This window comes from Nyctibius grandis, chromosome 12, assembly GCF_013368605.1.
Source record: "Nyctibius grandis isolate bNycGra1 chromosome 12, bNycGra1.pri, whole genome shotgun sequence".
Classification (NCBI taxonomy): domain Eukaryota; kingdom Metazoa; phylum Chordata; class Aves; order Nyctibiiformes; family Nyctibiidae; genus Nyctibius; species Nyctibius grandis.
Genome location: NC_090669.1, coordinates 19,882,445 through 19,895,196, shown reverse-complemented (window position 1 = coordinate 19,895,196; position 12,752 = coordinate 19,882,445). Strand labels below are relative to the sequence as shown.

Below are 12,752 nucleotides of genomic sequence, written 5' to 3'. Positions count from 1 at the left end.
TTTGTAACTGTTGCAATCAATAGGATGGTCTAAGCCGACTCAGCATAACCATGAGAATTAGTCTGAATACCCTTCTCTGCTCACTTTTAAGCTCAGCTCATGAAAATCTTCCCCAGTATTTTCAGGGAGATATTTTTGCAGCAGTGAGGATGGGGGAGAGCAAGCACAAATTGGAAATGAGCAAGTTTGTACTTGCAGAACATTCAGTAGGCACAAAACTTTCCTTCTGCAAAAATCATTGGCAGTGCAATGACAGTATTAGCCTGTCAGCCCTTGGTTTGGGTTTTACAGGTAAATACCGTTCAACCATAACTGTATCAAGCCAGCCTTGGAGTAATGCAAATACCTCTGTATTTTATGTCAATCTTCTTGTATACGTAAGGGAAAACATAAAATTTCATGGCCGCCTTGTCAATCAGGGCTCCCTCCCATGCCTCAGTCCGCATTTTGGGTCAAAAGCCATATGGTGCTCATTGCCTGGAGCCTGAGTTAGAAATCTCCTTGTCACATTGCTCCTTTAACCAAGATGGTGTTGAATTACCATGGAACAACTTGGTTTGATTTGTGGTGCTGTCGGCAAGTACGAGCTTGGAGAAAGTTTCAAGAGGAATTTGAAAAAAAAAAATCTGTATACTTTTCCCTTCAAAAAATAAAGGTACATTTAACAACAGCCTGGCCAGGTGGGGAGGAGTTAATCCCAGTTGCATTTTGCAGCACTTCTTCATTAAACACTTTTTCCAACCTGTTAAGCTACCTCATCCCTTACATTTCAGGGACTTAAAGACAGACACTGATTTTCCCATACTCTCAGGATGTTTCAGGAAAGAACACATCTTATTCTTGGTGGGGTAAAGGTTGTCTTTTAATGCCTGGGTACTGTGCCATTTTATTTATTTGTTTGTGGAACAGACTGTGCACAACCCGATCTCGCTTGGGCTCTCCAGAGGATACTCTAGTCCCCAGGAGTAATCCCAAATAGCTCTTCTAAATACAACCCCAGCTCTGGCTGAGCATTAAAGACAAGGGAAGCATTCATTCTGGGAAGGTTTTATTTCACAAATAATTCAGAAATCAAAAGAAAATGGGGGAAAAAGATATTTTACAATTCTATATTTAGAAAAAATTATAGTTTATAAACAAACACACGGCCCCTTGAAAAACATGCAAAGGCACACAAAAAATTTACAAGAAACTTTTATACATAGGAAGTAAAATACATCATTTTTCATAGAAAAAAAAAAAGCAACTCTATGAACTGGCCCTAAATATTTAGACTGCACAACCGACCAACTGGAGACTCCACAATCAGCTGTTGGCTGAACATCTTAAAATGAAGAAATTAATGGAGCCCACAGACCCCACAGCACACCGGCAGCTGCGGAAATGCCGTGCTTCGGCTTTGATGCTGGTTGTGTCTTCTGGAGATTTGACTACGCTGAGCCAGATGCTCTGCAGTGGCAGCGATGTGACACGGTGTCTGCACTGGCAGTCTTGGCTTCAAAAAGAAATTTATTTGAAAAGAACCACCAGGCAGCATTGGCTTTGCCAGGGGTTTAACCAGATGCTCCAGTAAGTGGAGCACCCGGGTGCTTCAAGTTGGCATGTGCTTACTGATCTGCTGAGCTTGGGTCTAAGAAGGAATGGCTCTGGTGATATAAAGATGTGCTGCATCTTTAAGCTGCATCGAAATGTATTAGGCTGAGAAATGTTTTGGTATCAGATATAAAATCAGTAAATATTTGGCTAAAAACTGGTACTGTCCCACCTATATATGAATAGCTAGCACACACGATTGCAAATAATTGATATATCATGACTGCCTTGGAGGACCTGATCGCACCTAATTCTGGTGGAGGTATGTTTAAATTAATAGCACCCAGGACCTCAAATAATATTTGTGTAGTAAAGTCACAATTTCTCTTTTGTACAACAAATATAAAAATAAACAGATACAGACTTAAATTAACATCATTTTCTAAAAATCCAAACCAGTTGGCTGAAGATAAAAATATGCAATTGTAACTTGAATTAAGCATTTTAGGATATTACTGTTGGAATAATAATTCTTCCCTTGCCCCCTTTTCATCAGGTAGATGCATCCCAAGCTGTTTGGATTTTTATGTGCTCACGATAATCCCCTGGACTTTTCTCCAAGAGCCCTCACATTTCTTCCCATCCTTTTACAGCATACGTAATTGTCACGGACAGCATAGCAGAGGTGGGATCCTACGTTAGCATGGAGGTGTTTGTGCTCTTGCAGTCCCCATCCCTGATTGCATCTCTTACACTTCCCAACTCAATGGTAGCCTGTGGCTACCATTTGGCCCACGATGGTCCTAGATTCATGCTGCAGTATTTAATGGCTTGAACCAGACCATGTCTAGCATAATTATTCACAGTGGGCAGAAACAGGGAAGCCTTATCTCACTGCCAAGATCTCAAATGCTTCCAACCAGCAGCTTTTCTAAGATACATTCCAGCTGGTTTTAACATCAATTTACCCAGTAAGAGAAAAATAGTTCAGTTTTCCTATCTAAAGCAAATACTGTACACCCTGGAAGACAATACTATACAAAGACAACACATAGAGTCATTTCTCTCTATCCACCCCAAAGGTAGGTTTGCTGTGTAGCACTTTTGGAGACAATGCAAAGCAGCTCCAATTTCATATTTTACAAAAGGTATCTTTCCAAATTCAGATTTCACAGAGAAAGAATCCCCACTGGTTAGACAAACCAAGTGATAAAAGTAATTTCCTTGCTGATATCATGGTGTTTACAGAATTAAAGAAGTGCACAATCATATAAACATTTTTGGTCTGTGTTTTGAAACAGCTTGAAGAGATGGCTCTTATATCTGTCTAGATTAAACCAAACATTTTCCCATTTGCTATACAATATTACAATCAAGTTATTGAGCAGAAGGACTATGCATTTACAAGACCTGAAGAACTGAAGTTTACGTTGTCTTCTCATGAGTAATGAAGTTACTGGATGTGTGTGCATCAAAAGACAACCAGATTTGTGTTTAGACCTATTCTAAAAATTCATTTCCAATATGAAGCAGAGAATACTCTCCTGCCTTAAAGAGCAGGTCATGCTAGGCTCTTCTCTTGGCTTTGAAATGCATTTGGATGCATGTAGAGACATAAATAACAAAATATTAAACAACATCATTACAACACCTATGGGTTTTGCAAAACATACCAACCTGGGTGATAAATGCTCGTGAGTACAGCATTTACACCGAAAGCTGGGATCTGTTGGTGTCACAAATTGAACAGGAAAAATTCATCTACCCCAATTTATGCCATATCTTTAAAGTCTCAGAACTGCACACACCACAGAGAGCTTCAGGAAGGTGAGGTGAAGGTGCTTCCTATGGATGCAACCATTCCTAGCAGAAATAAGGTTAACTTTATCACTACTTAACTACTACAGATAAAACAACCAGCACTGCTGTATAAAACAATACACTGCATTTAACTGAAATTTTATTTGAAATGGCGTGTAGAATAGGATGAGATGTGCCAGCACAGGAGCCCCGATTCACTGACTTCTCCTAGGCTGCCAGACTTGCAAAATACCTGCGAATGTTTGACCAGCAAACACTAAACCTGCTGTTTTGATTATCTGGTGGCCTCATTTTCTGCAGCGAGGATCTCTGCCACCATTTCACGCCCTACTCCAGTCCCCAAAAAACCTTGATGTCCGGCCAACAAGAACATCCTCTCCCCAAACGTGACACCATCTTACAATGTAGCCTAGCGTGATGCCCCAGCAGCCTTACACAGCAGTGCTGATGCATGCCACCTCGTTGGGAAAATACCAAATTTTCTCTTCTTTTGCACAGAAAACATCAAACATAGACAAAGCCACTCTATCAAAGCCCAGCCTCTCCTCCAAAGATGCAACTTTTAAAACAATTTCTCATTTCAAAAGGTCCAGTGCCTGGACAGTCGCTCACTTCTGAGTCTGCTCAGCAGTGCAATGTCCTCACGCCCATTGCAGTAGATGCTTCACACCCTAAAAATGCCACCCAGGGCCAGGCCAAGATCCCTACGTCTGCTGTACATTGAGCCACCGACGTTCTGTGTAGCACACCTCTCTCGTAAATTGGAAGTTAGAACAGTTTATCATTGCAGAATGCCCCTAGAGAAACAAAAACACGAAATGAAAAGATACAACGCTGAACGGGTGCGATGAGATGCGAACAGCTGAGTCAGAACCTGGTGTCTTTTTTTTTTTCTTTTTTTTTTTTTTTTTTTTTTTTTAATTCCCTGAAAGAGATCGGCAAGGAGGGTACGGTCAGAGCTGATGCCATCAGAGGAGCCTTCCTGTCTCTGGAGATCAACAGAGCGCTCTCCCAAAGAAGCCTGCACCTTCCCTAGGAATTTACTGCTTCACAGCAAAAATTCGGAAAGCATTTCCATCTGAAGGATTCTTCAAGCTGGAGAAAAACAGAAAACAAAAAAAAAACATGTAACGAACCAGATGCAGGCACTGCAGGACCCAAAGGGCGATAGACCTTCAGGCACCTCCAAGTTTGTTTGGGGTGCACTGCTTCAGCATGCTGGCTCTGTGCTGGTGTGGTCCTACCAGGAGCAGGAGAAATGTAAAAGATGAAAAAGAAGAGGCTCAAATCCACGAGTTCTCTTTTGTTTTATGCTTTCCTCCAAATCTACGGTGCTAATGCCAACAAAAGGAGCCAGGAAGCAAAATCCTCTCTTACAGTGCTAGCTTTTGTCCAAGGAACACTGTGCTCCCTTACGCAGGGATTCAGGCACAAAGAGGAACATGCTTTCCTAAAAACAGTTGTCAAATAGGCTGGCAGGTTCCCAGGGCCTGTCTGGCCTGTCTCCTGGCGCTGGCAATGGGAGCAGCCAGATCAGCTCACGTTAAATGATGATAAATATGGGTATTCATCATCAATCTGCAGAGGTGTCTCCAACAGCTCCAACTCTGAGCTGCTGGGGGTGGCTGCGTGCATGGGGGCAAGGAGCTGTTTCTGTTCCCAGACCTTATTTCTTCAGTCCTGCTGGGCTGCAAAACCCCAGGAAAAAGGCAGAATTTCGTATTCCCACAAAATAAACATTCCAACAAGTGTAAAGACTCATTAAATCTTAAAGGCAACGTTTTCCCATACCTGTTTGGGTATGTATCTTTACCAAAGGTTATTTCCAGTGTTCTAAGGGGTAAGGTTTTCACCTTGATCTTTGAAAAGCCATTTCACTGTCCAGCGGATCTCACAGCATGAAGGTGCCCCTTATTGCTGAGTGTAAATAACACTTTCTGAACCTTCATGCTCATCCCTGCTGAGAGAACGTCTTTGGTTTCCCTCACCTCCTAGATCAGATATTGCATGTCACTGCTAGCGGTAGAGTTTATTCTTAGCTAGGGCAGAGTTTGCCACCCAAGGAAAAAGTTGTCTGGTAGTATAAAAGGTAAGTGAAAGCAAGAGAGAGACAGAAGAAAACTCATAGAAACAGGAGGTTTGTCACCTAAATCAAATCTACCTAAACTGCAAATTGGAAATTCATTAACAAATACAAGTGCATCCCACACCCCAGAACTGAATGGAAATCCCAATTATAAGCCTCAAAGCATGGCCCAGGCTGAAAGCTGCAGAAATACCTGTGCTTATCTTTTAATGTGATAAGCACATATAACAAAATGCATTCATATGGACCCATACCGTAAGAAAGCAAAACAAGGCTTAACAATATTCCATACCTTTCATACCTATCTGAAAGCAGCTACTCGCTTGTGGAAGGTAAGAGCAAGACAACACTCTCTATTTGTTTGCATCTCAAAATTCACAGTGACACTGTTGAGTCACGTATTTCCAACCTACCAGCCTTTCCTGTGGGTATCTGCTGGGTTTAATGTACAATTGAACACATAGTCGAGAATAAGAGGAAAGTACAAAGGAAAAAAACCCACCTCTCAGACTGGACTCCGTTCTTTAAGGAGCCAACATAACTTTTCTTCTTTTCTACAGGCATCACGTCCACAAAACCACCTCTCTCATCTGGAATGACTCCTGCGTGCACTGCAGTTTTGCAGATACTGGAGCTCTGGAAAATAATTAATTATTATTTCAACTTATAAAATGTCTGTATTTTATATCTGGAGATTTACTGTCTCAATCAGCATCAGGGAAAACCGGGGAATAAATAAATTAATAATATTTTAAAAGAGTGGAGTGAGAAAGCTATGAAACAATTCTTTTCTTCTTATGGACAAGATTAGTGATAAAAGATGTCATGAACCAGATCTTGCAGGGATGCCATAATCCCCAGCTGTAAGAAGATCCACCTCCACCGCAGAGGACAAGCAGCCTTTCCACCACTCTCTTCCGTGGTAGAGCTGTGCCTGGGAGATTATCCAGGGCCAAAGCTGAACTGAGGACAACTTTCCAGCCAGCGCCTCTTGGGTCTGCACCAGAGAAACCTCTGTGGTGAAACCCTTTGCTAGTGACCAGCCACCTCAGCAAAGTTTATTCACCCAGTTGTTTGAGAAGCAGACGCTTTTCCTGAGTTAAGGTAAGTGACCACCAATTATCCAGGACAGTTCACAGCCTTCTTTCTAGGAAAACAGAAGGACTGCAACCCATTGAGTGGTGTAGTTTTTGGACAGGCAAAGGGACATACCCTTAAGACAACACCGAGTACGGAGGGAGATTAACACTTCTGAAAAGACTGAAGCTTCTCTGTTGCACATCGCGCCGTTACCCTGCTCTCCAAGATGTGCAGAGTCAGAAGAGCCGGAGGAACACAAAACACTAACAACGGATGACTAAGCTCCCCAAGCATCCAGAAAAGACAACACAAGCAGAGAAGGCTTGAGCATAGTATAAACTTGTCCAGCAACCCTCTAGAGGATTTACATACAGCAAGCTGGAACAGCAAAAAGCAAAAACCAGCTTTGCACAGGGAACCGCAGCAGGTGAAAATCCTGACCCCATAAACTCCCTGATCACTAAAAATCAAAGTACCACAAAATCAGTGCCAAGGGCAAACGGTCCCGTCGCATACGTACAATACGGATCGTGCTGTTTCATTCTTGCAACCATATATGGCAGGTTTGCCTTGTCCCCTATATATTTATCGCTTTGGACAGCCTATCTCTTGGCAGCTCTCTGAGTTTTGAGTGCCAATTTGGTATTTTGCTTCTATATATGGTCAAGGGAGCAAGGGAACGCTGTGTTTGGAAGATATGCTGTGAATTCGCCCTAGTATGCGGTGGGAAATCTGTAAATCTAAAGTTGGCTCATAAAATTAAACTGTCTTGAATCAATTTGCAACACACTCCACTGGGAGACATCCTAAACGATGTTCTTTTCAAGGCATTCCTGTTTTTTTCCAGGACTTGCTGTTCTGCTGCTTACTCAAAGCTTTGATGAACAGGCTTTTTATTGCCTCACCCCAAACCTCCCCTTATCACTGTGCTGGATTACAGCCCTCTCATATTCCAGGCTGGGCTTGGCTTTGATAAATTGATCGCAGAGCTTTTGGAAGATGAGACTTTAAGAGAGTAAGGGACCTTCCCCACAGATTCAGAAGTGCAACAGCTGTATGGGCAACACGACGGTTTTCCACGGTGTAGCCCCTTGGGATGCTCTGAGAGCATGTCCTGACGCAGTGGACTCTGAGGCACACGCCATAACACAACAGTACTTTTTATAGTGGGCCATTAGCAATAGTCTGTGACTATGAGTTTAATCACCCATAATTTCCTCATTAATGTGACCAGTTTAATCATTAAGTTCGTATCTCCTGAGAAATGAGCCACCCAACTTGGTTTGCTCTGGTGATAAACGCCTGCCTCGTTATGTAGGCGATCTATCCTCCTCCAATTAATTGCCGCACAATTGTGGATAAAAGACCTTATCTCAACAGCAGAGAGCTGTTTTCTCTCCTAGCTCAATAGGGCTCCTGAGCAGGGATGGGGACAGGTTCCCCTTGCAGTTTGTGTCACACTAAGAGTGACAAATCACAGTGTCTTCTGAAACATAAAAGCTCTTTTACAGCCTTGATGAAGAACCAGGGTGTTTACACAGGTCCAACATCATCCTGGTGGTCCTGTCCACATTAGCCAGAGCTGAGTTTTATTTCCTAGGTACAATCATGTGTTCATAGAAATTTTTTAACTTTTCCCCCAATGTGCCACCAGGGAAAAGATGCAACACGTTTCCTGTTCCCCAGCCAGCTGCTTCTCACTACTCATTTCAGCACTGGAAGGATGCTGGACACATTCCCCCTGCGTCCCCACGTGCTGCTTCCATCTGCAAACCCTGCATGCAGGCAGCAAGCCTGTTCTCACCAAAAAGTAATGCTATTCAGTGGAAAGACCTGGGAATTAGGCATGAACTTTTCCCATAGCATATTTTCTTGTTAATTTACCCCAAATTTTAAGGCTCCTCTATGTCCCCATTCCACAGTCTTACTAATTTCACCATGAACAATTTCCTGCACTGCTTTTTAAAGCAAAGGCTGCCAATATCTCTTTGTGCTCTATTTCACCAGTAGCACCCAGGAGATAGATAGTCTTATAAACACACAATCCAAGATAATTTGATAGTGATGAGTAAAAAAACCCCAATCAGAATGCTTTTAAAGTGGATAAAAATCCCTTAACATAAACCAAGACAGTGGCGCCTATGTCCCCTAAATAAAAATCAGGCCTATCTCATAAAATCAAGCCTATCTCATAAAAATGGCCAATTCTTCATGTCACAGCTTTGTTCCTCATGGCAAAACAAATTTTCACATGCCTCCCTGGGATCACGTAAATGGGAACGCTACCTCAGGTCAAAAGCACAGTGAATGAGGTGCAGTTACACAGGCCAGCCAAGCATTTTTCTCATCCCAGCTTGGACTATGGACGCCTTACCTGCCAGGGCATCCAGCAAATGGATGTTTTGGAGAAGGTGCTAAGGAGCCAGAGGGCACCTTGCAGGGAGTGCAGACTGGAAACAGGGCAAGATGTTTCGTTTTCTTTGAGATAACTTACTTAAGAAGACACAGTTGGGGCACAAGTCCCCTCTGGGCCATGACTAGATGTGAAGCCAAAGAGCCCTCCCTGAAGACTAGCACTTGTCTCATCCAGCTTATTCTCTGCTTTAATCATTCCTTGGCCACGGGCTTGGGTTAATTCACAGCATCCCCTCCTGGAGAGCACCCTGCACAGCCCGTGCTCCCTGGGAAAAGCCTTTGCCCAAACTCTCCCTGCACAGTACGCGTATTTCTCTTGTCAGCTTTCCAGCCGGAGCAGTTCCCAGCATCAATACCTCTCCCTTTGCACCATGTTTCACAGCCTCCTCAAACTCCTTTTTCACCTGCTTTGCTACCAATCTCACACTCGTAAAACCCTAAATGCTTTCCTTATTACACTTGCACCACACTATTAGTCCAGAAAAAGGTTAACCAAACCCTCTAGGAAGTGGCCAAATGCTTTTTTTTTTTCCTGTTTTATTTTCCTCCCAAATCACAGTCCATGCCCTCGTTTATGAAACAATACCCAGGGGGTACGGTAGGAAATGGAGCTTGGGATTCATCAACGGACACTAATCCTTTTGCGTCAGTACAAATCAGGAAAAAATGCCAGCCCGGGATGCTGGTCCTCACCTAATACCCTTGTAACGGCAGGCCCCGTTCGAGGGTAATCTGAGATAGTTTTGACCTCGGTAAAAGAGAGAAAACTATTTCCCATTTCCTGCAGGTTGGAGCATGCACAGAGGCAGGTACCGCAGGGTGGCAGCTGCCCCGTGAATTTGCATGTGAGCCAGTCTAGGCTAACCTGTTTGTGCAGCTCTGCCTTTAAAAAAATTGGTTTTGAGTAAAATAAAAAAAAAACACAGTGGGTTTTAAATTTGGTTTCATAATTGCATGCCCCAAATTAATGTGTGATTTCTCCAGGATGTTTTTTTTTTCTCAGGAGTCTACAAAGTTCCACACCAAGCCTGAGCTGGGGGTCCACGATCTGCTGTCTGCTTCCCCCAGGCCTTCAGAAAGCACGTTTCTACAGGCTACACATCAGCCAGGGAGCTGGCATGTCTAAAGACAATCTCTGACGGAAAAAAAAAAATAGAAAAAAAAAAAAAGAGGCACCCGCAAATGGAAAACATTGAAACCCAGTTTTTAGAGGCCTAATATTAAGAGATTTCAAAAAAATGACTCTTTGCCTAGTTTTAGCATCAAGTCTCTGCTCATCCCCATGAGCAGAGTTTAGAAAAACAAACCAATAAAACCAACCCGCGTGCTTTCTTTCCACTGCTCTGCGCTGCATCCCGCTGCTCAGCTCCCAGAAAGAGCAGGACAGGGGAGGGGGAAGAAAGGCTATTTTTGCCAACTATATAGTGTGATAGCATATAATAAAAGTCCTTTGGCGCTCGTCTGTAGATCCCAAAACACTTTGCAAAGGCAGATAAGTGCCACCATCAAGTCACAGCCATAGCCCCCACGGCACCGCGCGGTGAATTGACCTGCCCAAGTCAGTGCCAGAGAGCAGAAGGGCTCCCCAAGCCCATTGACCCCAACCTGGTGTCGTAGCTCTTGCACTTCGTTGGTGCTACTTCACAGAATCAATTACACAGAATCAACCAGGTTGGAAGAGACCTCTGGGCTCATTGAGTCCAACCGTTGCCCTGACACCACCGTGTCAACTAGACCACGGCACTAAGTGCCATGTCCAGTCTTTTCTTAAACACCTCCAGAGATGGTGACTCCACCACCTCCCTGGGCAGCCCATTCCAATGTCTAATAACCCTTTCTGAAAAGAAATTCTTCCTTCATCCCCATTTACCCCATCCTCACATTGCAATGATCACAGAGAGTTTGACTCTCTTCCCTAAATCACAGAGTATGACCTCAGCTCTGCGATACAGATATCGTGACACACGGGGTCATCGGGGAAAGGAGCATACTCACATCTGCATAAACATTTGTGCCAAACACCGGTGCCCAGTACGATGGCTCGTCTTTACAGTGGGACGGACAATAAATCCTAGAAAACAATTTATTCATATTTATTCTCTATATCAAGGCTCAACAGGAAAGCAAGCTGCATTCTTGGGAGATTTCAAGTGCCTGCATCTGGTCTGCAGGTGGCAACAGTGAATTTAATTATTTGTTCCCCTCAGATGACATTTGGTAGTTACCACAGAACTGCAAACAGAGGGGTTTAGGCCAGTAAAAGTGGGATTGGTCTTTTATGACACTTTCAAAGGGGAGTACCTATATTTTTGCACAATGCTGCGCGTGTAATTATTTGCACGCCCTGCCATGACTTGCACCTGCACAAGGCAGCTTTCTAGAACAAACTTCTTCCATGTTTTAAGGTGGAAAGGAAAAGTGCATCCAAAAACCAGCAAGTGCAGGAGAATAAAAGCAGAGCATGAAGTTGCACGCTCACGCATAGGGGTGTGCTGAAACGGGATTGTGCAGCCTGAATTACATGTTACTGAAGCACTCCGAAAAATTAACATGAATTTTTCTATCATGGTGCCAAGAAAAGCACCATGGCAGGAGGAAACATGCCATTCCCAACCCCCTCCTCCAGGTCATCTGGTAAAATCAGCTCTGTTCCTGCCAGCCCTCAGATTTGGGGACCTCAGTGTGGTCCATCCTCAGAGCAGGGCGGGATTAAGCTGAACGTAAGCAGGCTCGTGCTCGTGGCACGCAGTTACCTTGGGCAATGGGTCGCCGGCTTTTTGAACTGGCACAGCTCAGCTACTGTAGTATAGCAGTCCAGCGTCTGTGCTGCGGAAATAAATATGGAAAAGCGAATTACTAGACCTAATAGCTCAGGCAGCTGCAGAAAACACAGGTCACAGTCACGCAATGCATCTTGGTGAGACCCACGTCCAGCTGAGGACACCAGGAGGAGTGCTGCTCGCTCCGTTACCGGCAGCATCACCCAGGAGAGGGCTGACCAGCTCTCCAGCAGAAATCCTGCTGCCATACTGCAGCATGGCCTTTCAAAGGTCACAGCTTTCAAAAGACAAAAGCAACTGACCCACAAGACGGTGTATTTTTCCTACAGCTCCAGACATGGAGTCCAAATAACCTGACACCTGTAGTTTTCCCTGAAAGTGGCTGAAGTGGATCTAATCAAAATGATGATTATATGGAGAAGGAGGAGGAATTATTCAAAGATATTCAGAAAGCAGGAATTGTTTAAAAAGTAGAACTCCACAGTATTTACTTACATGCTCATCATACATATGGTGACTCACTGTTATAAACTAATTTCGTATGTATTATGTGTTTCATTATACTATTGCTCTATTATATTAGGTACTCTTTTTTTTTTATACAGTGTTCACACTAGACAGAGGCTTTCATACAAGGATGGCTCATCTTCCATCGCTTTACTATCAGCAGCTTATGACACTGCAGCTGATCTCTGGACCTGACCATGACCCATCACCAGGAGATGCTGCTGGAAATGGCCCATTATCACCTTTTTCTGTACCTTCCTCCTAGATTCCCCCAGAAAAATGAGGAGGCTGATGGTGGAATTGCCCATAGCGGGTGATGGATCACCACTCTAGGGTTTAGTTGTGGTACTGAACCATTTGACATGCCCACTTAAAACGAAAAAGAGGACTGTAAGGAATGAGGTTTTCAAGTATCCCATAAAACTCTAGCAACAACGGTTTCTTCTCAACTTTTAAAACTTACTTGTGACTTTGGAAACCATGAATGCATTTGAAGGCTTACTTTTCCTGCAAAACAAGCAAACAAATAC

General features: G+C 43.6%; 1 protein-coding gene across 2 annotated transcripts in view; it reads right to left on the bottom strand.

Moving 5' to 3' along the window:
* Nucleotides 1–1,090: 1,090 nt before the first annotated feature.
* Nucleotides 1,091–12,752, bottom strand: part of CRISPLD2 (cysteine rich secretory protein LCCL domain containing 2) — a 30,718-nt gene continuing 19,056 nt past the window's right edge. For both annotated transcript variants that reach the window (XM_068411290.1, XM_068411291.1), the window contains exons 11-15: nucleotides 12,686–12,729; nucleotides 11,689–11,761; nucleotides 10,931–11,006; nucleotides 5,943–6,076; nucleotides 1,091–4,449 (exon numbers count right to left, since the gene is read on the bottom strand). In XM_068411290.1, coding sequence (XP_068267391.1) covers nucleotides 4,395–4,449; nucleotides 5,943–6,076; nucleotides 10,931–11,006; nucleotides 11,689–11,761; nucleotides 12,686–12,729 — 382 coding nt within the window. In that variant the 3' untranslated portion in view covers nucleotides 1,091–4,394. The remainder of the gene's footprint in view (nucleotides 4,450–5,942; nucleotides 6,077–10,930; nucleotides 11,007–11,688; nucleotides 11,762–12,685; nucleotides 12,730–12,752) is intronic.